At 48.2% G+C, this 27,267-nt stretch overlaps 1 protein-coding gene across 1 annotated transcript; it reads right to left on the bottom strand.

Annotated features, from left to right (window-relative positions):
- Window positions 1–679: 679 nt before the first annotated feature.
- LOC134489837 (zinc finger protein 154-like) lies at window positions 680–26,324 on the bottom strand. Its single transcript, XM_063292703.1, has 8 exons — window positions 26,241–26,324; window positions 25,376–25,398; window positions 24,343–24,455; window positions 23,051–23,101; window positions 20,389–20,477; window positions 19,378–19,504; window positions 7,507–7,623; window positions 680–4,219 (listed from the first exon to the last, which is right to left on the bottom strand). Exons 1-8 carry the CDS (start codon window positions 26,322–26,324, stop codon window positions 3,171–3,173), a joined length of 1,653 nt encoding a protein of 550 aa, XP_063148773.1. The 3' UTR covers window positions 680–3,170.
- Between the last annotated feature and the right edge of the window lie 943 nt (window positions 26,325–27,267).

Below are 27,267 nucleotides of genomic sequence, written 5' to 3'. Positions count from 1 at the left end.
CGAATGTGGATCAAAGACAGTTTAAGAATGCGTCTGCATTAAAAGAAGACCTCAACAGGGGAAAAATTGCTTTACAATAAGGGATAGTAAAGGTAAAGGTTTCCCTTGACGTAAAGTCCAGTCGAATCCGACTCTAGGGCGCAGTGCTCATCTCTGTTTCTAAGCCTTGGAGCCGGCGTTGTCATAGACACTTCCGGGTCATGTGGCCAGCATGACGACTCGGAACGCCGTTACCTTCCCCCCGAAGCGGTACCTATTGATCTACTCACATTTGCATGTTTTCGAACTGCTAGGTGAGCAGGAGCTGGGACGAGCAACGGGAGCTCACCCCGGCGCGCGGTTTCGAACCGCCGACCTTCCGATCGGCAGCTCAGCGGTTTAACCCGCAGCGCCACCAATAAGGGATACTCAGGTATTATTTGTGGTGTGAAGACACTACATATGCATTCCTTGAAGCACAACAGAGTAGCTTTGATATGCAGGAGGCGTCAAGGGCTCTGACTGTTACTCTAATGCAGTGCTTCCCAAACCTGGGTAAATTACCCAAAATTGGGTAAAAGCGGTTTTTCTTTGGGTAGTGACACAGAAAGCCATTCCCCAATCACAACAGGGACATTTAAATGGACTTAAGGTGTTTTACCTACGCTGGGTAAAAAGGAAGCAGTTTTGGGTAAGGAGGGAAAAAGTTTGGGAAGCACTTTTCTGATGAGATGATCCCGTACTCTTTTCTCAGCTGAGAAAAGAGGTAGGGAACAAGGAAACAGCAGTGCGCATCCTTAAGTCTACTGCCTCTGATCAAGGCATAAATTCATTAATTACCAACAGGCGACAAATTGGCATCTTAACAAGAGTCTCCCACTACTAGAGGAACACTGTACAACTGAAAACATACATAATGCTATATCTATATATAAAGAAATGACTATAAGATAGTATAATTAATTCAAGCTACATTCTTATTCCGATTCTCCACAGGGGACAGCCACAGCCAAGAGCAGATGTCTAACTGAAAGCTAGATGAAAAATGGCATTTTAATAAATCTCCAACCCTGAGTAATAAATCCACTTGCTTCGCTTCACGCTGGCCATCTTCAGATCTACCAGGCCAGCTCCTCTTGAATTTTAAAGAGGGCAGAAAATGTTTAGACGTGGTTTGTGTTTATTCTAAATTTGGATACCTTGCTTTCTAAGCCAGAAACATCTAGGTTGGCTATTGCAAATAGTGGTATTTGGATACTGAAATAGAATAAGAATAAAAAATAGCCTAAATAATTGGACTCATTTTGTGCATATTCTACGTTTGCTAGGGTGCTACATTCAAACATTAGTGTGACTTTAATCAAGCAGAAACGTGGCCCAGGGAAAAGTCTTTTTACAGAAGCACTGGAGCTGACTGAGTATCATTTTAAAAAATTGGAGGGCATCAGTTTGAGAAAGACCGTGAATTCAAGCAAGTGTCTAATCTGGATGTCATACAGAATTAGCTACCTAATTTCAGTGTTTCTAGTGTCTTTTCCATTATAATTAATACATAAAAGGCCCCTAGAATAAAGTTATTGCAATTTCTAAAGGTCTAAACATTCGTTCTTCTATAAAAACTGGTCGACTTGAAAAATCTAGCCACAGAATAGATGTATGATATTCTTTTCAGAAATGATACAGCTATAAAGCTGTAAAGCTTTTCATTCTCCCCAAAAGCTTGGCAGAAGACAGATTTCTATCCACTCAGCCCCAAACCAGAGTGCTGCTTTCTACCGCAATATATTACATTAGGATGAGATGATCAGATATGATACATTCACACACCGTGCTAATACATGGCTGAACCATGGTTTATTAAATAAGCCACAATTCATGGCTTATTCACCGAACACAACCTAAACTAGGTCAAAGTGGCTGGATTCCCACATCACCCCAAGCCAAACTGAAAGAAATGATTTCAAAGCCAAATCAACCCCCCTTATGGTTTAGTGTAGGGGTGACCAAGGGCCACAATCACAGGAGACTCAGGAGGTCCATGCAGGGCCATCTGTTGGATCATCAAACCATTGATAGCAGCACTGCACTAGTGGAACAGAAGCCCTGCCCCTTTCATACGTGTGCCCCATCTCACAACGTATATACAAAAGGGGTACAGCTTGCATTGTGTCAGTGTGATACTGTTTTCATTGTCTGCCCCCTCCCAACCCTCCTACAGATACATCTGGTCCCACGTACCCCTAAAATTGCAGATTGCCCAATCCTGATTTAGCCTGATGTACAGTATGAAATTGACAGTGGTCTGCACTGCAGGAAGGCGGTTTCCTATACTGATTTTCCTCTGTGTTTACACGCAACAGTTGTCATTCTGAGAACCCTGCAAGGAATTCATTACTTCCTCTAGCTGTAATTTCAGGTGGTGAGAACAAAATTTGCACACTGAGAAAGAGGAAGAATCCACCAGCATATTCAGCGGAAAAGTGTTAACAAAATTAACCATGGAGACAACGCCATGTTCCTCTGGGATCTGAGCACCCTCAGTAGCCAGTGCTGCAGGTAATCTGGAGATGTGCTTGGGGCAGATGTGGATTCAGCACATCTGCCTGATGCCTCCCAGATGTTTGGGACTCCCACCTGCTATTGCCTCGAATGATCATTGGCCAGTGGAAAAGAACTGTGGGAGATGAAGTCAGAAACATCAGAGGTTCTTGGTCGCTTACCTATGGATCTGAAACATCACAGACCTCTTTTGTTCCTAGTAGGAAGCCAATCATCTGATTTCCCAGTGTTTTAATTTATGTGTAAAATCAACCTGAGAACCTCCAAAACAGATTGGAGCAGAGACAACTAATCCATTCTCCACAAAGTAATTTCTCTGATTTAAATCCTATAAAGCTGGTATGAGATTTGCAATGAAAAACAGCAGGCATGGGGGATACACGTTCCTGGACTTTTTCCAGTGAGCATCTCTTAGCAGTTTGGGGAGGGGCAGGGTGAGAAAAACTCCATTTTAATCCAGGAAATGACACAGGAGAGAAGGGTTAACCCCCTCCCCCTTCCGCTACCATGGCTTTTCCAGACATAACTGAAGCATCCCACCATTCCTCTCGTTTCCCACAATAAACTGGGAAATCCAGTCCAAGATATTCCAGGGTCACATCTGCCGTACTTCTGGTTTTGCTAATAGGTGGTTAAGCAGCAGCTTTGCCAACTCTTTGAACATTTCTGCAGCTGGACCTCCATGGCGGTCCTTCCCGTCCACACAGCGGGGAAGGGCTGAGGGAGAGGCTCCCCATCAGCGAAGCCTTTGGACCTTTCTCATGGCTCTTCTCGTGTTTCACACGGGTGGCGTTGCGCTTAAAGCTCCTGCCACAGCTGCAGCAGCGAAAGGGTTTTTCTCCCGTGTGGGTCCGCTGGTGTGAGACGAGGTGTGCCTTCTGGATGAAGCCAGTGCCGCAGAGCATGCACTTGAAGGGCCTGTCCTTCGTGTGGATCCTCTTGTGCACAATGAGGTGAGACCTCTGAGAGAAACTTTTTTTGCAGCTGGAGCATTTATACGGCTTCTCTCCGGTGTGGATCCTCTCGTGTTTGATAAGGGTCGAGTGCAAGCCAAAACTTTTCCCGCAGTCCAAACACTTGTGCAATTTTTCTCCCGTGTGGGATTTCTGGTGCCTCCGAAGGTCAGGCCCCCGGGAGAAACGCTTCCCACAACCTGGACAGGTGTAGGGCTTGATCCCGGTGTGGATCCGTCGATGCGAAGAGAGGTGGGAGCTCCGATGGAAAGTTTTCCCACAGTCGGAGCACCTGAACCGCTTCTCTTTCGTGTGCGAATTCTTGTGTTTGCTAAGGTGGGAGCGCTGGCTGAAGATCTTCCCGCAGTCTGAACACTGATAGGGAGTGGTCCTTTGGTGCATCCGCTTATGTTTCAGAAGGAGGATTCTCTGATTAAATACTTTGCCACATTTGGGACATACCTTCTGTTTCCCTCCTTTGCTGATTCCCGGTTGGAGAAGGACTTTGCCAATATTTTGACGGTCGGCCGGAGAAAGACTTGATTTCCCTTCTTTGGTCTTTTCCCCAGCTTTCCTCTGCCTTTCAGATCTGCGCTGATGATAAGTTGCGTACTTCTCAAGACGATACCCTTCCTCTTTTCTCAAGGTGTCTTGAGAGACTGTTTCCTCAAAATTTGCTGGCTGGAGATCTTTCTCCTTCTCCTGGTTCTTCTCTGGCCCACCCATTGCTAGCATAAACAATGGAAAGACAACTCTGTGAATAAGTCGGGTGATGTGCCAGCTCGCCCATTCCTGGACTGAGAAGCCCTCTGAACAGTCACTCATGCCCTGGTCATGTCCCATATAGACTACTGCAATGCGCACTACATGGGGCTACCCTTGAAGAGTATTCGGAAGCTTCAGCTGGGCCAGAATGCGGCCGCATGGGCAGTTATTGGTGCTGTAAAATCAGCCCATGTGACACCGCTGTTACGTGAGCTGCATTGGGTGCCAGTCTGCTTCCGGGTCCAATTCAAGGTGTTGGTTATCACCTTTAAAGCCCTACATGGCATGGGACCAGGTTACCCGAGGGACTGTCTCATTCCCATAACATTGACCCGCCCCACCTGGTCAAGCAGGGAGGGCATGTTATGGACCCCATCAGCAAATGAATTTCATCTAGCGGGGTCCAGGAAGTGAGCCTTCTCTGCAGTGGCCCCCGCCCTTTGGAATATCTTGCCCCTAGCATTGAAACGGGTCTCCTCATTCCTGGAAGAAATTGAAGACCTGGTCCGCTGCCTCGCTTGGGATGGGGAGGGTGACAGCTCCACCTGGAGGCGGCTGGCGCCATAGCACCCCGTATTGATTGTGGTTCCATCTCCGCTTGGATTTTGTATTTATTACTTCCTTTATATTTTTAGACCGTAACTCAGGTTGATATGTTTTTATCATTATTTTATTGTAAACCGCCCAGAGTCCCCCGTCGGGGGAGATGGGCGGTGATATAAATTTAAATAATAAGTAAATAAACAAAAATAAATAAGTTCACCCCATTGGTCCACAATTACCTACAGTGGAAGAATGGATTATTAAATTAATGGACTTGGCTCAAATGGCGAAGTTAACAGCTTTAATAAGAGATAATACCGTTTCTAGATTTGTCTCTTTATGGCAACCTCTTTTAGATTACTTACTTGTGCTGGAAAAAAATGAAGTTTTGATTGTGGGTTTTGATGATTAGATGGTTTGTTTTGATAGAAATAATGTTAATATGGATTAATTAATGGTAAGAGATTATCTTTTTTAATTGTACTTATATATGTATTGGAAGTAGTCGGAAGCCACCTTCTGTTTCTATTTTCTATTTTCACTTTTATAATTTTTGTTCCTTTTCTTTTAGTTCTATTTTCTATCTTCACTGTACTCTCTGTTTTTGTATTTTTAACTATAAGGTAAAGGTAAGGGTTTCCCTTGACATTAAGTCCAGTCGTGTCCGTGGCGCTGCGGGTTAAACCGCTGAGCTGTCGATCGGAAGGTCGGCGGTTCGAAACCGCGCGGCGGGGTGAGCTCCCGTTGCTCGTCCCAGCTCCTGCACACCAAGCAGTTCGAAAACATGCAAATGTGAGTAGATTAATTGGTACCGCTTCGGGGGGAAGGTAACGGCGTTCCGTGAGTCATGCTGGCCACATGACCCGGAAGTGTCCCTAGGGACAACGCCGGCTCTAAGGCTTAGAAACGGAGATGAGCACCGCCCCCTAGAGTCGGACACGACTGGACTTTACGTCAAGGGAAACCTTTACCTTTACCTTTTAAAGGTAAGGGTTTCCCTTGACATTAAGTCCAGTCGTGTCCGACTCTAGGGGGCGGTGCTCATGTCCGTTTCAAAGCCGAAGAGTCGGCGTTTGTCCGTAGACACTTCCTCCATGGTCATGTGGCCGGCATGACTAAACGGAACGCTGTTACCTGCCCGCCGAAGCGGTACCTATTAATCTACTCACATTTGCATGTTTTCGAACTGCTAGGTTGGCAGGAGATTTTTAACTATACTTGGAGATATAATATCATAACATTCTTATTAAAAAAAAAGTCCATTGGTTGCCTCAGGATTCGGCTGACATCCAACTCCCTTGTACTAGCTGAAAGCGATTAGCTCATTCACACAAGGCCATTTCACAGCTTATCCTTTCCAGCTATTTTTTTAAGGTTGTGCAAAATGTGTTAAATTCAAACCACTTTGAATCGGAAATATAAGATTTAGAGTTTGAAACACCCTGCTTCCGGTGCAAAATTATCTCATTTTGGAAATATTTTGAGCTTGAAATGCTCCCCAAAATGATTAATCCATAAAAATTCAGACAGTTTTTGACACAGCACTGAAAGCCATATTCTCCCTGTTTTTTACATTATTTCATTCATTTATTTGACTAGTACCGTGCCTTTCTGCTCTCCTGGCCTCTCTAGGCAGCTTAATTTGCATTCTGATAAATGTCTAGCAAGGGTTTGCGTCAAATTCAATCTTGACAACTGTTAGGAAAGTAACAGGAGAAACCTTTTAGGGACCCCAACAATATTTCATTTATTTTTATTTAATATTTATTCGCCACTTCCCATATCATGGAGAAAATCTATCTATGTGGTTGCTAAGAGTTGACAGTGACCTGATGGCATGTAATCAATCAAACGATCAATCAGTTCCAATAATGACAAAGCTCAGAGCAGTTTCTAGAAAAAATATGACATGGTTTCATTTGGAATAATGCGTAGACTTCTGACTGTTCCTTCTCAGAAAGGAAATAGAAAACTGGAAAAAACATTGTGGTCTTTAATGTGGCAGAGGGTTTATAATGCCATTTTTTTGGTTGATTCAGATTCAAAAGCTCACTGACAAGGGATAGTTTGTGCTTGCTGGGGCAATGGACATTGTAGTCCAAAAGAGAGCCAGTTTGGTATAGTGGTAAAGGCACCAGGCTAGAAACCAGGAGTCTGTGAGTTCTAGTTCCCCCATAGGTATGAAAGCCGGCTGGGTGACCTTGGGCCAGTCACTCCTTCTCAGCTCAACCCACCTCACAGGGCTGTTGTGGGGAAAATAGGAGCAGGAAGGAGTATTAGGTATGTTCCCTGCCTTGAGTTACTTATAAAAATAATAAAGGTAGGATAAAAAAATCTATCATCCATCCATCCATCCATCCATCCATCCATCCATCCATCCATCCATCCATCCATCCATCTTTGCTGACCACAAAGTTATCTTTCCCTTGATTGAGATAAAACCCTTTATTACAGTGTTTCTCAACCTTGGGAACTTTAAGATGTGTGGTCTTCAACTCCCAGAATTCCCCAGCCAGCCATGCTGGCTGGGGAATTCTGGGAGTTGAAGACCACACATCTTAAAGTTCCCAAGGTTGAGAAAAACTGCTTTATCATATTACCCCATCTCTTTAAAGAGCGCAAACCAGCATTTGGACCAATCTCTGTCTTCTCATGGACGGACTACCTTAAGCCGGTACTAACATGACTCACGATTCATTTTTCCCACCTGTCACAGTGACATCGTGATTGTCCCCTTTCTCAGAACTTTGAGAGCGAAGACTGAAAACAGCCTCGTCTTCTTCTTCCACCCAAGAGTTTGGACCCAAACTGGTGAGGGAAAGAACTAGTAGAAAAGTAAAATCCAAGAAAATAAAATCAATGTGGTCCTATTTAACCATAAAAACAACAATGTAACAGCAACATTAGCGTAAAATGAAAATAGTAACAAATGTCTTAATTGAGGATACTGTTCACTTTGATTAGCTTTCTAACAGGATACAGTTTGTACAAAAGGGTAGAAGAAATGGGATTCAGAATGTCGCTTCTTTACTATATTTTTCAGCAGTAAAATGTCTCATGGACATGGACTTTTCTTACAATAGGTCTTGCTATCAAGACCTGTAGTTATCTTTGAGACTTAGCTCTGTCTGGAAGGTGGGAACAATCTAAGTCAATTAAAAAATTCTGGGCAGAAACAGGGATTGTGTTTCATGAAAAAAGAAAAAGAAAAAACTTCACTGCCCCAAACTCCTACATTTTAATAGAATGTTTAGGGAGTTGGCTTGCCAAACAGGACAATACCTAGCTCATTGAGAAAGATGTCACAAAGCACAGCTCTTACTCCAGTTTGGCTTTATGACATCACAAAGGCAACTTTGAATTAACAGATTCCCTGACAAAGCTCTACGGCCAGATTTATCTTTGTGATGGTAGGAAGGCAAAAATATTTTTCTTGCAGCAGAACAGTTGTTCTTGTGCTGTCTACTTGATCTGATTGGCTGGAATGTCTCAAGATGAAGATAGGGTTTTTAATTAAAAAATAAAATGCCACCAAGTTGCAGATCGGTGGAAGAAACAGCTGTGCAATGGGGGGAGTGAACGGCACTTAAACACAGGGAGCACAGTCTGATGTGATAAAGCAGCACTGCTGAAGCTGAGCAGGCTGGAAAGTAATTCCTGGGAGAACACTGGATGAATCTATGATGGATGAACGATAGGATACAAATCACTAAAAGAAGAGCTTTCACCCCTCAAATCAACAAGGACTTACAAACTAAACAATCCTAATTTTCTTGAAGTCTGCAATCCAGTATTTTTCAGGGACAAAAATGGTGAGGGGCCTGGAGGATAAATCCTATGAAGAATGGCTGAAAAAATTGGGTATGTTTAACCTAAAGAAGAAAAAGCTAAGCAGAGACATGATAGCAGTCCTCCAATACTTGAAGGGCCGCCACAGGGAAGAAGGTGTGGGTGTATTCTCTGTAGTGCCCAAGGACAGGACAAGAACCAATTCGATCTAGCAGGCTGGGTATGTTACGGGTCCCATCAGCCAGGGAGTGTCGGTTGGCGGGAACTAGAAAGCTTGCTTTCTGTTCCGTAGCACCTGCCCTCTGGAACATTCTCCCTCCAGAAATTAGGATGTCCCCAACCCTGTTGGCCTTCAGCAAAGGATCATTACCTTGTTGTGGTGCTGGAGCTTGAGCACCTCAGTGGTGCCATAAGCTAACCGTGAAGGGCCATCCAAGACGGGAAGGTCATGACAGAGAGGTCAGACTAAATGCGATCCCTGGGCAAGGTAATGGCAACCCACCCCAGTGTTCTTGCCATAGAAACTAAATGGATCAGTACAAGCAGAGATATGTCGGTATACCATCGGAAGATGAGACCCCCAGGTCGGAAGATGGTCAAAATGCTACTGGGGAGGAACAGAGGATGAGTTCAACTAGCCCCAGACGTGATGATGCAGCTAGCTCAAAGCCGAAAGGACGGCTAGCGGCCGACGGTGCTGGTGGTGAACAGCGAATCCGATGTTCTAAGGATCAACACACCACTGGAACCTGGAATGTAAGATCTATGAGCCAGGGCAAATTGGATGTGGTTACTGGTGAGATGTCAAGATTAAAGATAGACATTTTGGGCGTCAGTGAACTGAAATGGACTGGAATGGGCCACTTCACATCAAATGACCACCAGATCTACTACTGTGGACAAGAGGACCACAGAAGAAATGGAGTAGCCTTCATAATTAATAGTAAAGTGGCTAAAGCAGTGCTCGGATACAATCCAAAAAACGATAGAATGATCTCAATTCGAATTCAGGGCAAGCCATCTAACATCACAGTGATCCAAATATACGCCCCAACCACAGATGCTGAAGAAGCTGAAGTAGAGCAGTTCTATGAGGATCTGCAGCACCTACTGGACAACACGCCTAAAAGAGACGTTATTTTCATCACAGGAGACTGGAATGCTAAGGTGGGCAGTCAGATGACACCTGGAATTACAGGTAAGCATGGCCTGGGAGAACAAAATGAAGCAGGAAATAGGCTGATAGAATTTTGCCAAGACAACTCACTCTGCATAACAAACACTCTCTTCCAACAACCTAAGAGATGGCTTTATACATGGACTTCACCAGATGGACAACACCGAAATCAGATTGACCACATCCTTTGCAGCGAAAGGTGGTGGACATCTATACAGTTGGTAAAAACAAGACCCGGAGCTGACTGTAGTTCCGATCACGAACTTCTTATTGCACAATTTAGGATCAGACTAAAGAGATTAAGGAAGACCCACAGATCAGCTAGATATGAGCTCACTAATATTCCTAAGGAATATGCAGTGGAGGTGAAGAATCGATTTAAGGGACTGGACTTAGTAGATAGGGTCCCGGAAGAACTATGGACAGAAGTTCGCAGCATTGATCAGGAGGCGGCAACAAAATACATCCCAAAGAAAGAGAAAACCAAGAAGGCAAAATGGCTGTCTGCTGAGACACTAGAAGTAGCCCAAGAAAGAAGGAAAGCAAAAGGCAACAGTGATAGGGGGAGATATGCCCAATTAAATGCAAAATTCCAGAGGTTAGCCAGAAGAGGTAAGGAATTATTTTTAAACAAGCAATGTGTGGAAGTGGAAGAAGACAATAGAATAGGAAGGACAAGAGACCTCTTCCAGAAAATTAGAAACATTGGAGGTAAATTCCAGGCAAAAATGGGTATGATCAAAAACAAAGATTGCAAGGTGTCATGCGCTGCCTGCCTCTGAATAAGGCTCAGACACTGGTTCGATGGATCAGGCTCTGATTTATTCACAGCGCAGTTACAGCGTCGGAAGAAAAAGCTGAGAGTGACAGGAGCGCGCCGGTGCGGGGTTTAAATACCCCGCGCCGGTCAGCGCCCCCTCACTCGCGGTCACGTCACCCCCCTTTGTCCAATACGTTGCCCTGCCGGTGGGTGAGGGGTTGTGAGGCCCCGCTGGCGTTCCGGGATCGCCCATCATCGGGTTTTCTATTCATCCGGTGATTGCTGTCAGCTGGGCGATCTCTGTTGTATTGGCGCTGATGGCTTGGGTGTGCTCCGTGATCCGTTTAGTTATTGTCTGTTGGCCGTTAGTCGTTGTGAGTTGATGGCTACTTATCTTGAGCCCCTTCTCCTGTTTCCTTGCTATTGTCATGTGTGCCATTGCGCTGATGACTTCAGCTCAACGGCACTCATGACATACTGCCCCCTGTCTGAATAGTGCTCCCCCCCGGTTTTCTGGTTTTTTTTTTTTTTTGGTGGAGCTGTCAAACGGCACTTTTTTTTTTTTTTTTTTTTTCCCGAAATTCCCGCCGGAGTAGTTGTCGCCCCTCCCTTTGCTCCTCCCTCTACCACGTGCCTTCCCAGGGTGTGTCCATAGTGCACATGCCCGGGTCACGTCCTGGCATGCGCATGCTCCAGCCACACCCTGTTTGTTTGGCTCAGTTCGGCGAGGAGAGAGGCATGGCTGGTCGGGTGCTTATCAGCTCCAGGTAGGGCCCTTCTTTTTTTTATTTAAAGTGCGTCGCCTTTGTTATAGCTCCTGGGCGTTGCCCCCAGGTTGCCCTGTTGACTTGCTTGCCACTCCCCCGCGGCCGGGGGGCGGGGGGAGGGTGCTGGCGAATGCTTGTCACCGCCTCGTGGGCCCGGGGCGGGGGGAGTGAGTCCCGGGGGGGGGGAGGTCCACCCAAGTCGCGGGCTTGGGGGGGCCCTTTCCCTTGGGGCACGGGAGGCGGGGGGGGCTGCGGGGGGGGGTTTGCAGGGGACGGCTTGCTGACCTTGGTTGTGGCTTGTCGGGGTATGCCCGGTGAAATGCTCTGGTCAGGTCAGGCACGTTAACGTTGTGCGCCGCCACCCATTCCGGGTGGGGGAAGTGTTTCCACCTGACCAGATAGTGTAGAGTTCCTCGTTGCTTGCGGGAGTCGAGTATGTCCCTTATCTCGAAGTGGTGTTGCCCGTCGATCATCACCGGTGAGGGCTGTGGCGTGCTTGGGTGCCATCGAGAGGTGGTTGCCGGTTTCAGGAGGCTGGTGTGGAACACCGGGTGGAGTCTCCGTAGGTTGTGTGGCAGGTCCAAGCGTATTGCTACCGGGTTCACTATTTGGGTGACTCGGAACGGCCCGATGTACTTAGGCCCCAGTTTTTTCGAGGGTTGGGGTGACTTTAGGAACTTGGTGGATAGGTAGGCCATATCCCCCGCTTGGAACGTCGGTTGTTGGCGCCGGTGCTTGTCGGCCTGCTCTTTGTAGGCTGCCTGTGCATCCTTCAGCGCCGCCGTGATTATTGGCCATGATTCCGCGATCTTCCGTCCCCAGTCGCTAGCGTCCATCTGGGGTTCCGGGGGTTGAGGTAGCTCCGGTATGGGGACGAAGTCGCGCCCCGAGACTACTTCGAACGGAGTTTTCCCCATGCTCGTGTGGACGGCGTTGTTGTATGCGACTTCGGCGAACGGGAGCAGTTCAGCCCAGTCATCTTGGTGATAGTTAGTATATGAGCGTATGAATTGCTCTAAGGTGGCATTAAGAACCTCTGTGGCTCCGTCCGTCTGGGGGTGCCAGGCCGTAGATAGGGCCTGTTGGGTCCCCGTCAGCTTTAGGAAGGCCCGCCAGAATTTGGAGGTGAACTGTGTGCCCGTTGGTCACCACACATGCGGGACATCCGTGTAGCCTGTACACGTGGATGAGGAAGAGTTTGGCTAGCTGTTGTGCGGATGGGACCGACGTGCAGGGGATGAAGTGGGCCTGCTTTGAGAAGTAGTCCTTCACCACCCAAATGGCCGTTTTCTTCTGGCTGGGTGGGAGGTCCACTATAAAATCCATAGAGATTTCCTCCCATGGGCGGGAGGGTTCTGCCACCCGTTGTAATAGCCCCGCGGGTTTGCCTGGTGCCCGTTTGGCCCTAGCGCATGTTGGGCAGGACGCTACGTATGCTTTTACGTCTCGCCTGAGCGCGGGCCACCAGAATTGACGCCGTGTTAGGTGGAGGGTCTTGAGGAACCCAAAGTGTCCCGCTTGTTTGGCGTCGTGTGACCTATGCAAGATCGCCTGGCGTTGCGAGTCCGGGACATAGATTCTGCCTTCCCCCCATGCGAGGTCTTGTGCCATCGTTACCTTGTCGGGGTTTGCCAGGAACCAGGGGTCAGTTTTGAGGGCGGCGGCGAGGTCCGTGCGCATTCCCCCTGGTAGTTGCGGTTGGCTTCTTCCGGTCGCAGGTTGTCCCGCCGTCGGCTGCGCCGTAGAGTCGAGCTGCCTCCGAGCGCCGCTTCGGGTGGTCACGGCCATCTCCAGTTGCGAGGCGGATAGGACCGTCCCAATGGTGTCTGGGGCGGGCTCTTCGTCTTGGGGCAGTCGGGAGAGGGCGTCAGCCAGGAAGTTCTTTTTGCCCGGCATGAACTTCAGCTGGAAATTAAAGCGGCTGAAGAATTGGGCCCATCGGACCTGTTTTGGGCTAAGGCGTCTGGGCGTTCGGAGGGCCTCGAGGTTCCGGTGGTCGGTCCAGACCTCGAATGGTTGGGTGGCTCCCTCGAGTAGGTGTCGCCATGTCTCTAGCGCCGATTTTACCGCGAAGGCTTCTTTCTCCCAGACGTGCCATCGCCTTTCTGTCTCGGAGAACTTCCTTGACAGGTAGGCGCATGGTTTCAGGAGTCCCGTGGGGTCCTTTTGGAGCAGGATGGCCCCCAGGGAGAAGTCTGAGGCGTCGGCTTGGACCACGAACGGCCGTTCTGGGTCTGGGTGCGCGAGGATTGGCTCCGTGGTGAACAGCGCTTTCAGCTTGTTGAATGCGGTCTGGCACGCGGGAGTCCAATTCAACACTGTGCCCGGGTTCTTGGCGCGTCGGGTGTCCCCCACCCCTTTGGTTTTGAGGAGGTCCGTTAGGGGGAGGGCTATCTCTGCGAACCCCCGGGCGAATGACCTGTAAAAATTCGCGAATCCGAGGAAGCTCTGGAGTTGGCGTCTGTTGCGGGGGCGCTCCCAGTTTAGCACCGCCTCGACTTTTGCGGGGTCCATTTCTATGCCGTCCCCGGAGATTCGGTACCCCAGGTAGTCTAGGCGCGCTTTGTGAAACTCACACTTTGTAGGCTTGGCATAGAGCTGCACCCTTCTGAGCTTGTCGAGGACTTGCCTGACTAGGGTCACATGTTCCTCGTGCGTTTTTGTGTAAATAAGGACGTCGTCGATGTAGACCAGGACCCCTTTGAACAGATGTTCATGCAGTACCTCATTGATGAGCTGCATGAACACCCCAGGGGCCCCCGCGAGTCCGAAGGGCAGCACTTTGTACTGGAAGGCGCCTAGGGGGCAGTTGAACGCCGTCTTCCATTCGTCCCCCTCCCTGATTCGGATGCGATAGTACGCCTCGCGAAGGTCCAGTTTGGAAAAGACTTTGCCCGTGGACAGGTGGGCGAGCATGTCCTTCACCAGGGGTAAGGGGTATTTGTTGGACAAGGAAGCCGCGTTTAGGCCCCGGTAGTCGGTGCAGAGCCGTAGGGTGCCGTCTTTCTTCTCCCGGAATAAGACGGGGGCTCCGACCAGTGAGCATGCTGGCTCTATGAATCCCCTGTCTAGGTTTTTATCGATGAACTCCCGGAGGGTTGCCATCTCCTTCGGGGTCATCGAGTAGATCTTTGGTCTAGGTAAGGGGACGTCGGGCAGTAGGTCGATCCGGCAATCCGTCTTGCGGTGGGGGGGTAGTTGGTCAGCTTCTGCCTCTCCGAAGACCTCGGAGAAGTCGGCGTATTGTTCCGGTAGGTCTGCTGTGGTAGCGGCGTTGTCCTGTGTAGTCGCCTCCGCTCGTCCTACCGTGGGGTTGGTTCTGCCCGCTGGAACTGGTGCCCGATACTCGCCGTCGCCGAATGTGAAGGTGCGGGTCTCCCAGTTGATGCGCGGGTTGTTTGTCACGAGCCATGGCATCCCCAGGACTGCAATGGGCCGTCCGATGTGAGTGACGACGAACGATGTGCGTTCGGTGTGAGTGCCCATTTGCAGGGTGACCGGCTCGGTTTGCAGCGTGGCTGGTTTCCCTCCCGCTGTAGAGCCGTCCAGCTGGTGGAATGCCAACGGCGTGGGGAGGGGGAAGCAGCGGAGGTCGAGTTTGGCGACTAGGTCGGGGTGGATGAGGTTTTTTGAGCACCCCGAGTCCACTAGTGCCGCGGCCGTGGTGGCTCCGTTGCCACCAGAGAGTTTGATTGCCGCCATTATTACGGGGCTTTCGCCGTTCCGTCGAGGTGGTCCGCGCTGCTGTCCCACCGCCTGCCTCGCAACGCGTTTCAGGGCAGGCGGGGAGCTTTTCCCGCCGGCTGGTCGGGGTCTACGTTATCCTCTTCCCCCCAGTAGGCGTCCCAGCCTTCCTCTGGTGTCGCTGTGGCCACAGTCATTCGGCGGTGAGGGGGCGGCCCCAGGTTGGGTGGTTTGGGGCTAATTTTCAGGGTGGGTTTAGGCGCACTGGTCGGCGGTCGGTTGGCGAAGCAATCCACCGTCTTGTGCCCTAGTTTGCCACACTTCCCGCAGGGCTCCCGATTGAATTTCTTTTTTGGGTATATGGGGCCGGCCATCCCCACGTGTGGTGCGGGTACCTTTTTGCCGGCATAGTTTGTGTCTTCCGTGGTTGTCATGAGGAAGGTGCGGTGCGCGTGTTCGGCTTTCCCCGCGAGGTGGATCCACCCGTGTAGCGTTTCTGGGTCGTCGCGGTAGAGGGCCCATTGGAGAACGTCGCGATTGAGCCCCCTTTTGAACATTTCCAGCAGGGTGGTCTCGGACCAGTCGCTGACCTTCCCCGCGAGGGCTTTGAACTCCAGGGCGTAGTCTGGGACCGTGCGTGTGCCCTGTTTAAGTCTTTGGAGTGCGCTTTTCGCCCTTACTTTGGCTAGGGGGTCTTCGAAGTAGTTTTTCATCTCGTTGATGAAGGCAGGGAAGGTGGCGAGGGCGGGAGAGCTGGACTCGTACAGTTGGACGTACCAGTCCGCCGCCCTGTCTTGTAGTTTGATCGCCACGGCGGCGATCTTGTCGGCTTCGGAGTCGTAGGAGTGTCCGTGCCTCCCCATGAACTCCCTGGCGTTCGTTACGAAGAACGAGAGTTTCGTGGGGTTCCCATCGAAGAAGATGGGGAAGTCCTTTGGGGCCCGGGCGTTTTGCGCGGCCCTGCCTCTCGCTTCCCGGCCTGTGGTGTCGTCCGCCTGGGCCATCTGCTGACTCTCCGCTGGCCCGTGGGGGTTCGGTGCTTCGCTCGGGGTGTGGGCCTGTGCGGGGACGTCGTTGGGTGGCGCGGGGGGCATAAGCGACTGGAGCATGGTCCGGAGTTCCGTCAGTTGGGCCCGCATGGCCGCGAGTTCAGCTCGTGCCTCCTCGTCCACGGCCCGCACCGCCGCTGGGGCCGGTTCCGTCGGTGCGTGTGGGTTGCCGGCGGGGTTCATCCTCCCTCTGCCGCTGGTCCGCTTCCTCCGTCGTCTGCTGGGTGTCTCCATCGTCCTCCTCCGTGTTGACCGCCGTTGGGCTGTCGCTCCACGCCCGTTGCTGGGGTGCGATGTGGGGCGTGGGGTCCTCCGCTGGTTTCGGAAGGCATGTTGCTCCCTCCCGCGGTCGGGTTGCCTCCGTCGCCATCTCCCCTTGGGGTTGGAGCTGAGGCTCGGGTCGGGTGGGGTGGGCGTCCATGGCTCCGGGAGTCCGCGGTGCCTCTGGCCTTGGTCGGTCCTCCTCTGTCTCTTGCCGTGCGGCTCGCCCTCCTTGCCCGCGTTGCTCCGGCTTCATCTTCCTGGTCTTCTCGCCGTCTATTCCTCCCGCGGCTCGTTGTCGTCCGGTGGGGCTCGGCGAGGCTGAGTTTATGACTCTCAGCTTTATGTCATGCGCTGCCTGCCTCTGAATAAGGCTCAGACACTGGTTCGATGGATCAGGCTCTGATTTATTCACAGCGCAGTTACAGCGTCGGAAGAAAAAGCTGAGAGTGACAGGAGCGCGCCGGTGCGGGGTTTAAATACCCCGCGCCGGTCAGCGCCCCCTCACTCGCGGTCATGTCACCCCCCTTTGTCCAATACGTTGCCCTGCCGGTGGGTGAGGGGTTGTGAGGCCCCGCTGGCGTTCCGGGATCGCCCATCATCGGGTTTTCTATTCATCCGGTGATTGCTGTCAGCTGGGCGATCTCCGTTGTATTGGCGCTGATGGCTTGGGTGTGCTCCGTGATCCGTTTAGTTATTGTCTGTTGGCCGTTAGTCGTTGTGAGTTGATGGCTACTTATCTTGAGCCCCTTCTCCTGTTTCCTTGCTATTGTCATGTGTGCCATTGCGCTGATGACTTCAGCTCAACGGCACTCATGACACAAGGACCTAACAGAAGAAGAAGAGATCAAGAAAAGGTGGCAAGAATATACGGAAGACCTGTATAGGAAGGATAACAATATCGGGGATAGCTTTGACGGTGTGGTCAGTGAGCTAGAGCCAGACATCCTGAAGAGTGAGGTTGAGTGGGCCTTAAGAAGCATTGCTAATAACAAGGCAGCAGGAGATGATGGTATCCCAGCTGAACTGTTCAAAATCTTGCGAGATGATGCGGTCAAGGTAATGCATGCTATATGCCAGCAAATTTGGAAAACACAAGAATGGCCATCAGATTGGAAAAAATCAACTGATATCCCCATACCAAAAAAGGGAAACACTCAAGAATGTTCAAACTATCGAACAGTGGCACTCATTTCACATTCCAGTAAGGTAATGCTCAAGATCCTGCAAGGTAGACTTCAGCAATTCATGGAGCGAGAACTGCCAGATGTACAAGCTGGGTTTAGAAAAGGCAGAGGAACTAGGGACCAAATTGCCAATATCCGCTGGATAATGGAAAAAGCCAGGGAGTTTCAGAAAAACATCTATTTCTGTTTTATTGACTATTCTAAAGCCTTTGACTGTGTGGACCCTAACAAATTGTGGCAAGTTCTTAGCAATATGGGGATACCAAGTCATCTTGTCTGCCTCCTGAGGAATCTGTATAACGACCAAGTAGCAACAGTAAGAACAGACCACGGAACGGACTGGTTTAAGATTGGGAAAGGAGTATGGCAGGGCTGTATACTCTCACCCTACCTATTCAACTTGTATGCAGAACACATCATGCGACATGCTGGGCTTGAGGAATCCAAGGGTGGAGTTAAAATCACTGGAAGAAACATTAACAATCTCAGATATGCAGATGATACCACTTTGATGGCTGAAAGTGAAGAGGAACTGAGGAGCCTTATGATGAAGGTGAAAGAAGAAAGTGCAAAAGCTGGCTTGCGGCTAAACCTCAAAAAAACCAAGATTATGGCACCCAGCCTGATTGATACCTGGCTAATAGAGGGAGAAAATGTAGAAGCAGTGAAAGACTTTGTATTTCTAGGTGCGAAGATTACTGCAGATGCTGACTGCAGTCAGGAAATCAGAAGACGCTTAATCCTTGGGAGAAGAGCAATGACAAATCTCGATAAAATAGTTAAGAGCAGAGACATCACACTGACAACAAAGGTCTGCATAGTTAAAGCAATGGTGTTCCCCGTAGTAACATATGGCTGCGAGAGCTGGACCATAAGGAAGGCTGAGAGAAGGAAGATCGATGCTTTGGAACTGTGGTGTTGGAGGAAAATCCTGAGTGCCTTGGACTGCCAGAAGATCAAACCAGTCCATCCTCCAGGAAATAAAGCCAGACTGCTCACTGGAGGGAATGATATTAAAGGCAAACCTGAAATACTTTGGCCACACAATGAGAAGACAGGACACCCTGGAGAAGATGCTGATGCTAGGGAGAGCGGAGGGCAAAAGGAAGAGGGGCCGACCAAGGACAAGATGGATGGATGATATTCTAGAGGTGACGGACTCGTCCCTGGGGGAGCTGGGGGTGTTGACCGACAGGAAGCTCTGGCATGGGCTGATCCATGAAGTCACAAAGAGTCGGAAGCGGCTTAACGAATCAAGAACAACAAACCCTGTTGGCCTTTCATAAGGCCGTGAAGACCCGGCTTTGTGCCCGGGCCTGGGGCCTCGAGCGTGTGGATGGTCCCGCCTCTTGGCTGTATTAACATCCAAACGTTGCTTACTTGGCAGCCATGTATATTTATTTTGTATTTATTTTATATTTTATATTTTAATTGTTTTAATTGTAATTGTTTTAACTGTTTTATAGTTTTATTGTTGTAAGCCGCCCATAGTCACTTGCGGAGATGGGTGGCTATAGAAATCAAACAAACAAACAAACAAACAAACAAACAAACCAATGGATGGAAACTTTAGAGGGAGAGATCCAAACTTAAAAGGAAGAGGAATCTCCTGCCCTTAACAGAGGAACACCTGCCTCTTGGAATCATGGAGGCTCCATCATTGGAGGTTTTCAGGCAAAACCTTTGTCTGGGATGCTCTGAGGATTCCTGCCTTGGTCAAAGGGTTGGACTCAAAGACCCCCAAAGGTCCCTTCCAACCCTAGGATTCTGTGATTCAGCTGAGCACCTTCCAGATGTGTTAAACTATAGTCCATCGTCCCCAGCCAGCGATTAGATGGCTGTGAAGGAGTTGTAACCCAACACGTCTGGAAGGTGCCAGTAGAACAAAATCAAGAGATGCTCACCGAGAGAGGTCACGGTTTCGTAATTCTGCTGCATCACTTCCCTGTGCAAGACTCTCTGGCTGGGGTCCAAGAGAGACCATTCCCCCTCGGAGAAGCGGACAGCGACCTCCTCGAAGGAAACAGGATTCTGAAACAACCAGAAGCTTATTCAGTAGGGAAGAAATCAGGCAAAAAGAAGTCATTCAACAAAAACAGCATCCGTTCTATGCAGGGGATTGAGAGGGGTGGCCAACCAGGGACAAGCACTCGCTCCATTCCCAGGTTCGCTGATAGGTCTGCCTGGGAAATCAACTAAAAAGCTCCAAGTTCGGGGGGGCGGGGCTCTAGGGCTTCCTGGAAATAGGAAAGGGCCCATCCCCAAACCCTCTGCAGCTCCAGCCACCCCACCTTTTGCCATTTGAGTTGCCCGGCAGCTGAACTGGAAAAAAGTCAACTTGGAGGGCAAGGGGTGGAGCAAATATCTTAGAACCACACAAAAGCCCACGTGGAAGCATGTTGAGACTCCTCAGAGCAACACAGCATGGGGTGGCCCCAGCGATCTTGTGGCTCCGATGATGCTCTCCAAGTGATATTTCATGATGCAGCTGGAGAGCGGGGAAGCGAAGAGGAGGTTCTCCTCTTCTTTGGGCTCCCAATCTTCTTGGGCCATCTTCTTGGGCCATCTTCTGGCCTTTCTTTGGGTCAGGTGTTCTTTGTCCCCAACCTGATACTTGGCTCAGTCTTCAAGTTTGAGAGATCTTGACAGAACGAGTGACGCAGAGTGTTCTTGGTTTACCGCTCAGGGGCTTCACTGTAGGCATCACTTGTGCAAGCTCAGATAAGCCTTTTTTAAGGTGAAAAACAATTGCAGGGAGAATCTGACCCCAGGAGACAGGAGAGGCGTTCATTTTGGGCTTCACGATTCCCATCACAGATAACAGTGAGAAGAACGCAATTATTAAGGGCAATTATTAAGGGTCTCATTGGCTCAATCATTGGCTCCTCCCATTTGCCACCTGGAACATCCCTCACCTGAGCCAGCTGGGACAAGGCCAGCCCCCCTCCAGTCCTTCTGCAGGAACAGAGAAAGCGAGAACACCATGCTGACTTTTCTGGGCCTCCTGAGGAAAAAAGAGAAAACGTTCTTCAGAAATTCATTCCATTCATCTGTTTGTTCACTCTGCGCTCATCCACACAGGAGCATTTCATTAGAATACAGAAGTAGAAGAGACAAAATTAAAGAACCTCCCAGTTTCAGGTACTTCATAATGGGGGGTAGGGGTGGGGGCTATTAACAAGATGGGGAAAAAAATAAAAAAGAAACAGCCCTGGCAAAAAGGAATGATATAACAGGAAAAGAAAGTTAATGCAACCACCATCCTCAACATTCCACCTAAACAAAGGACAGTGATTTTTCGGGGGTGGGTGGGTTGGATGATGATACCGATGAGCTGCCCATCTCTGCCTTAAATGCTTAGCAACCTCTGGCACTTCCTGGAAAAAGCATCAAGGAGGAAGCCCACGGAGGATGACCAGCCCGGTATGATTCACCCTGTATTCATGGCTAGCATGCAAAACCCAACATTCTGGGAAAAGTCAGGGGTTCTTAGATTTCAGGGGATCTGTGAATTTGGATGGGAAAAAAAATCACAACTTTATTTTTTACTAACCTCTGGCTGAAATTTAGCTTTTCACTAGACAACCCGTGACCCATTGGGTCACCATTTCAGAGATATTTCCTTACCAGATTCCTCAATGCCTTCAACAATGGCAGAGCTTCTAATGGACTGGAAAAGTTCTTGAAAATTCAGGGAGACATTCAGAGATGGCTCTGCCTTGAAAGGAGCCCATGTTGAACTGTATAGCATGGTCAAACATCAGGAGTTGACCGCAGGAAATGGTTTATGACATTTTGAATTATGTCATAAAATGTTTTATGATAATGCCTGGGGGCTGTAGGGGTCTGGATGGTGAACAACAGGTTTCAGCTGAACCCTGGTAAGACAGAGTGGCTGTGGGTTGGGGGCTCCTCTGTATCTGGGAAATTGTCATCTTTAGTTCTGGATGGGGCTGCACTGCCCCAGACAGACCTGGTGCAGAACTTGGTCCTCCTACTGGACTCATGACTCCTGCTCAAAGAGCAGGTGGCAGTTGTGGCCAGGAGGGCATTTGCTCAACTTCATGTTATGCGCCAGTTACGCCCCTTCCTGGATTGGGAGGCCCTCCAGTCAGTCACTCGTGGTCATCTTCCAGATAGACTACTGCAACATGCTCTACATGGGGCTACCCTTGAAGAGCATATGGATGCTACAACTGGTTCAAAATGAGGCCGTGCGAGCAATTTTGGGTGCCTTAAGGGTGGCACATGTAACATCTTTGCTGCGGGAACCGTATTGGGTCCCAGTCTGCTTCCAGGTCCAATTCAAGGTGTTGGTTATCACCTTTAAAGCCCTGCATGGCATGGGTCCAAGTTACCTGAGGGACCGTCTCATCCCCATTACATTGACCTGTCCCACCCGATCTCGCAGAGAGGGAATGTTGTGGGTCCCGTCTCCAAAAGAATATCATCTGGCGGGTCTAGGAAGACAGCCTTCCCTGCTGTTGCCCCCACCCTACGGAATACTCTTCCACCAGAGGTGAGGCAGGCCCCCACTCTCCCGGCCTTCCAGAAAGGAGTAAAGACCTGGCGCTGCCATCCTGCCTGGGGCATGAGGAGGGGTAACCAACCCTGGGGTGGTTAGCCTCCTGAAGATGCTCCCTAGAAATTAAATTAAGAACTTTTTACCAGCCACCTCTTGGAATATATTATTTATTTGAAAGAATTGTTGTTATTGTATTGTTTTATTGTATTTTAACTAATATTTTATTCCTATTTTATTGTAAACCACCCTGAGTCGCTCTGTGAGTGAGATGGGTGGTGACTAAATTTGATAAATAAATACATAAATAAATAATTTTAATGTCATGAAATGTTTTCTTAAAATTGCCAAATTTCTATTCCACAGGAGTCACGGGTCCCAGATTTTGGATGCATTCTCTAAGTTAGCCTATTTGAGGTACCTTAGTTCAAAAACTGTTAGCCTATGACACACCGTTTCACCCAGTTAAGGGTTACAAGTATCAAACAGACATTAGTTTTAGTACTATATTTCATTTGATAATGTATGTAGGCAACGAAGTGATTAATGGTTTCTAGTCTCTAAAAATGTTTGTGAACTTCAATAAATCTCACTACTGAAAATTATTACACTCTGTAAAAAGGGTATTGTTTTGTTATTGAATTAATGCATTGATAAAACACATATAATACTTACATACATTTTTTAATATTTTGATAACTGCATTTGAGCCTATTAGGTCTCCTTTGTAACACAATCTATATCTGTGCATTTTATTTTATGCATTGAAATACATTTTTCTGAGAAGGGGTCCCAAATTTCACCAGATTCTCAAGGAGGTCCATGGCACAAAAAGGTTTATGAAACCTTGATCTAAGCTAAGCCATATCTGGAATAGCACAAATTACTTCAAGTTCTAGAAAATTTTGATTTACACCAAAACAAGGACCTGGCTCTGGAATGTCCAGCCTGGCACATTTGGAGATTTCCTGGAACTCTGAACCCTGTGCTTTTCACCTTCTGACCTTATACAGCAGCAAGAATTTTTTTTTTAAAGTAGGTTCATATGTTTTTACCAGGTAAGAAATATGCATCTGCTTCGACTTCCATTTCCAGCTTCAGCATTTCTGAAAGGGGAGAAAGATAAGAATCACAGTCCCTCATATGGACCCCACAAGTGATGACTGCAGACACCCAGCACTGGTTTTTAAAGGGGAAATACTACATAGATCTGCAATGAAATCTCATGGTGCTGAGCAGGAGCGAGCAATTTCTAAAGGATCAAGAGTCATCTAGCACAGTACAGCAATGCCAAAATGTTGCTGGAGGAGGCACTTTTTTAGCCCTTTTACCTGGGTGTGTGTGTGTGTGTGTGTCACTTATTGATTACTTATCAGCTGCCTGGTCAGCCCCACTATGTAAACCAAACCAAGAAATCAATTCCGCACAAAGGCTAAAACTATATTTATTAATATTGGCTGTGTAACAGAATTTTGCAAGTCTGACTGTGCTTTACTCCCCACCCCCACCCCCATTATGCTCATATGAATTAGGGAGGTATCTACCTGAGTCTTTTGCCCATGCCTTCTTCTTGTTTTGGATTTAAACCGTGTTTTCCTCCTTGTTGCTTTGATAATGGATCTGGCCTAGCTGTCAACATCATCTTCCTTACTCTAAATAGCAGTGTTTCTCAGCCTTGGGAACTTTAAGATGTGTGGACTTCAAGGCTGGCTGGGGAATTCTGGGAGTTGAAGTCCACACATCTTAAAGTTCCCAAGGCTGAGAAACACTGCTCTATAGCCTCAGTCAAATCTACTCTTTGGGATGGGAATGGAAGCAGGAGGCCTCTGAGAAACAGAACTGCTCATTCCTAATGACATTCCTGGCCCTCAATGGCACTATTCCAGAGGCCTGAGGCCTGCAAATGGGGTTGACAGACTGGGGGCTGCACAGAGTTCTCCATCAAACCCATTTGCAAATTTCCACTCAGGTCCCACTAATCAGTCCTGCCTTTGGCCAATACATGGCTTTGCATTCCCCTCTCCCTGTAGACAGGAAGCCGGCTCAGTTCCATAGGTGGTCTTTTAATCTCAGTCTCTTGTGAGTTTTAGACAAAGCTGCAGTAAAATCTAGCACACCAGGGGCAGTGGGGTTGGGGAGCAAAAGGTTTTCCAGGGAGCTTCCATGGGTCGGGGAGGATGAGAACCTGGGTCCCCCACTCCCAGTCCAGCACCTTCCCCACTAACTCTTGGGCTGAGATGCGGGGACTGGCCCTAATCCCCCCGTGGAGCTGCTATGGCTGAGGGGGAACCAGAGCCTGGGTCTCCCCACTCCTAGACCGACATCTCCATCACTGGTCCGAACTCACCTTTAAACATACATAGCACTTCTTTCAGTTCAATCCGCTGTCTAGAAAAACGGCTGAGCCTGCGTTCCAGCTCTGAGAAATCTCCCTTACACTTAGAAAATGCCCCATTCTTCCTGATGATGAAAGACAAAAGGAATTAATTAAAAGTAGGTGCCTTTTAGGGGGTGAGACAACAGTCCGTGTCTGATTTCCATCTAGTATGTAGTACTGATTTCTTGGTTTAACGTTTGACGTTTGGATTCCATTTCTTGTCTATTTTGATCCTCTTTCTATACGTATGTTTTTATAAGCCCAACTATCAGCCCTCCTATACTGGATGCAATCAGACAGAAACACTCCATAAGCAAGCCTGAAGCTTTTTGCCAACAGAATATAAGGCTTATTATGCTATTTAATGCTTCTTAGAATGATCAAAATCAATACTTCAAATACTGATTGCAGGAATTACTCTTAACAATCATGTGCTGTTTCCTCCCTCAGGCTATACCAGTTTGCTTGTTTATATGATTAACAAGAGAGCCAGTTTGGTGTAGTGGTTAAGGCTGCAGGTTAGAAACCAGGAGACTGAGTTCTAGTCCCGCCTTAGGCATGAAGCCAGCTGGTTGATCTTGGGCCAGTCACTTTCTCTCAGCCCTAGAAAGGAGGCAATGGCAAACCACTTCTAAAATCTTGCCAAAAAAACTTCAGGGATTGTCCGGGCAGTCTCTGAGAATATCAGAGAAAAGAGATTAATATTCCTGCCCATCTCATAGCAAAGATTCTGGATAGCATTTGATCCTGAATAGCTTTTCTGCAAGGCTAACTCCCTTCTTGCCCCCCCAGTATTTATATTACTGATTTATGAAATTTACACAGTTGCCCATCCAAGCAAACCTTTCCTGGCAGCTAAGCAAGGAAAACAAGAAAAATACAATGAAAAGCAGACGTTATCAATGCAAAATACACAACACAAAAGCCAAGGGACTTTTCCAGTCCAGGGCTGTTCTGAGGCCAACCCAGTGAATGCAATACATTGATAGTTATGCAAACTTACCCCTTGGCTGCTCTTCTGAGGTTCTGCAGCAAAAGAAGAAAACAGAAGAAAAATCTATCAGGCATGGAAGTCTTCAGGGAATCATTCAGATTCCCCATTTCTGTAACCATTTCCCCGTAAAGAATAAATCTTAAATAAACGTTTTCCCCATAAATACCAAGTGAATGCTTGGTACAAAGCACAGAACTAGTTTTAATTATAGTAACAACAGAGTGACACAATCCATTAATCCAATAATTAATCAATTATTCAATTAATTAATTGGATTAGTTAATCCAATACTTAATCGATTATTCCAATGATTCTCAAAACATTTTCCTGAGACAATGCTCCACTGAACTCACTTGATTAGTAGACATAAAAAGGATTACAGGTAGTCCTCACTTACTGATCACAATTGGGACTGGCAAGTCTTTTGCTAACCGACACGGTTGTTCAGCGCAACATCATGCAACTGTGACTTGGGACTTCCTGCCAGCTCCCCTGTTGACTTAGCCTGTTGGAAGCTGGCTGTGAAGGTCGCAAATGGTGATTGTGTGACTGCGGGACACTGTGACCGTCGTAAATGCGTGCTGGTTGCGGAGCACCTGAATCGCAACCATGTGACCATGGGGATGCTGCAACAGGCACAAGTTTGAGGACTGGTCGTAAACTTACTTCTTCAGTGCCGTCATAACTTTGAACGGTTGCTGAATGAGGCAGTCGGTAAATGAGGACCACCTGTATGTGATACGCTACCTTACATACAATCATAGGCCTTGAAATGATTTTAGAACTCACCTAGTCCAACCACTGCTCAGTGAAAGAACCCAGTACAGATGAGCATCCAGTATCTGCTGGACACGCCCAGCAAAGGAAGACTCACCATTTCACGTGGCAGCCTGTTCTGCTGGATGGCAGGGTCAGGAAATTTCTCCTGATGTCCAGCCTGAACCTTCTTCCTTGCCATTTTAACCCACTGGCTCTGATCCTATGCTCTGGCACACTAGAAAAGCTGGCTGGGGAATTCTGGGAGTTGAAATCCACACAGCTTAGAGTTGCCAAGGTTGAGGAACCCTGCACTAGAGAACGCTCTACTCCTTACTCAGGGTGACAAGCCTTCAGACCTTTGTCAAAGGGCTGCCCAAGTAGCTTACAAAAGACATGGGACGGTCAAGCTTTAGAACAGCCTCAGATGCCAATATGCCTCCCTTAACATTGCTTTATTAACTTGCAGCCTTTGGACTAAGATCAAGTGTTGGGGGGGGGCAAACCAGCAAAAAAACAAGGAGGCACTTCCCCATTAAAAGCATGCTAAGACTTTATTAGCTTCCATGCAGCTATTTCACTTTAAAAACCAATCAATATTCCCGAAACTGCTGCTTGATTTAATGCAAGTCCCCTCTTTATTTCAGCCAAAGATGAGGCTGAAAACATACACAGGCCTTTTATTATCATCATTGTACTACCGTATCTGTATTTTTATTTCTTTAAGATAAGCAATGCCCTCTAATTTCTTGCTTGTCTCCCATCCAAAAACTAACCCTGCCTGATCCTACTTAGCTCTTTAAAACCAGTCATAGTTGGTTGAATGCTGCCTCTTAGGAATTCTTTTAAAATGGCATTATAACTAGCCCAGCAGTATAAATTGAGAAGGCAACAGATGAATTTTTTCAAATACAGGCAGTCCTCAGTTAACAACCATTTGTTTAGTGACAGTTCAGACTTACAATGGTGTTGGAAAAAAAAACTACTTACAACTGGTTCTCACATTTATGACCATCGCAGCATCCCCACGGTCACGTGATCACAATTTGGACGCTTGGCAACAGGTTCGCATTTATGACTGTCGCAGCATCCTGTGGTCATGTGATCGCCATTTTCTACCTTCTTGCCTGGCTTCAGGCAAGCAA

Source organism: Candoia aspera, chromosome 2, assembly GCF_035149785.1.
Source record: "Candoia aspera isolate rCanAsp1 chromosome 2, rCanAsp1.hap2, whole genome shotgun sequence".
Classification (NCBI taxonomy): Eukaryota; Metazoa; Chordata; class Lepidosauria; order Squamata; family Boidae; genus Candoia; species Candoia aspera.
This window is presented reverse-complemented; position numbering and strand designations above follow the sequence as displayed.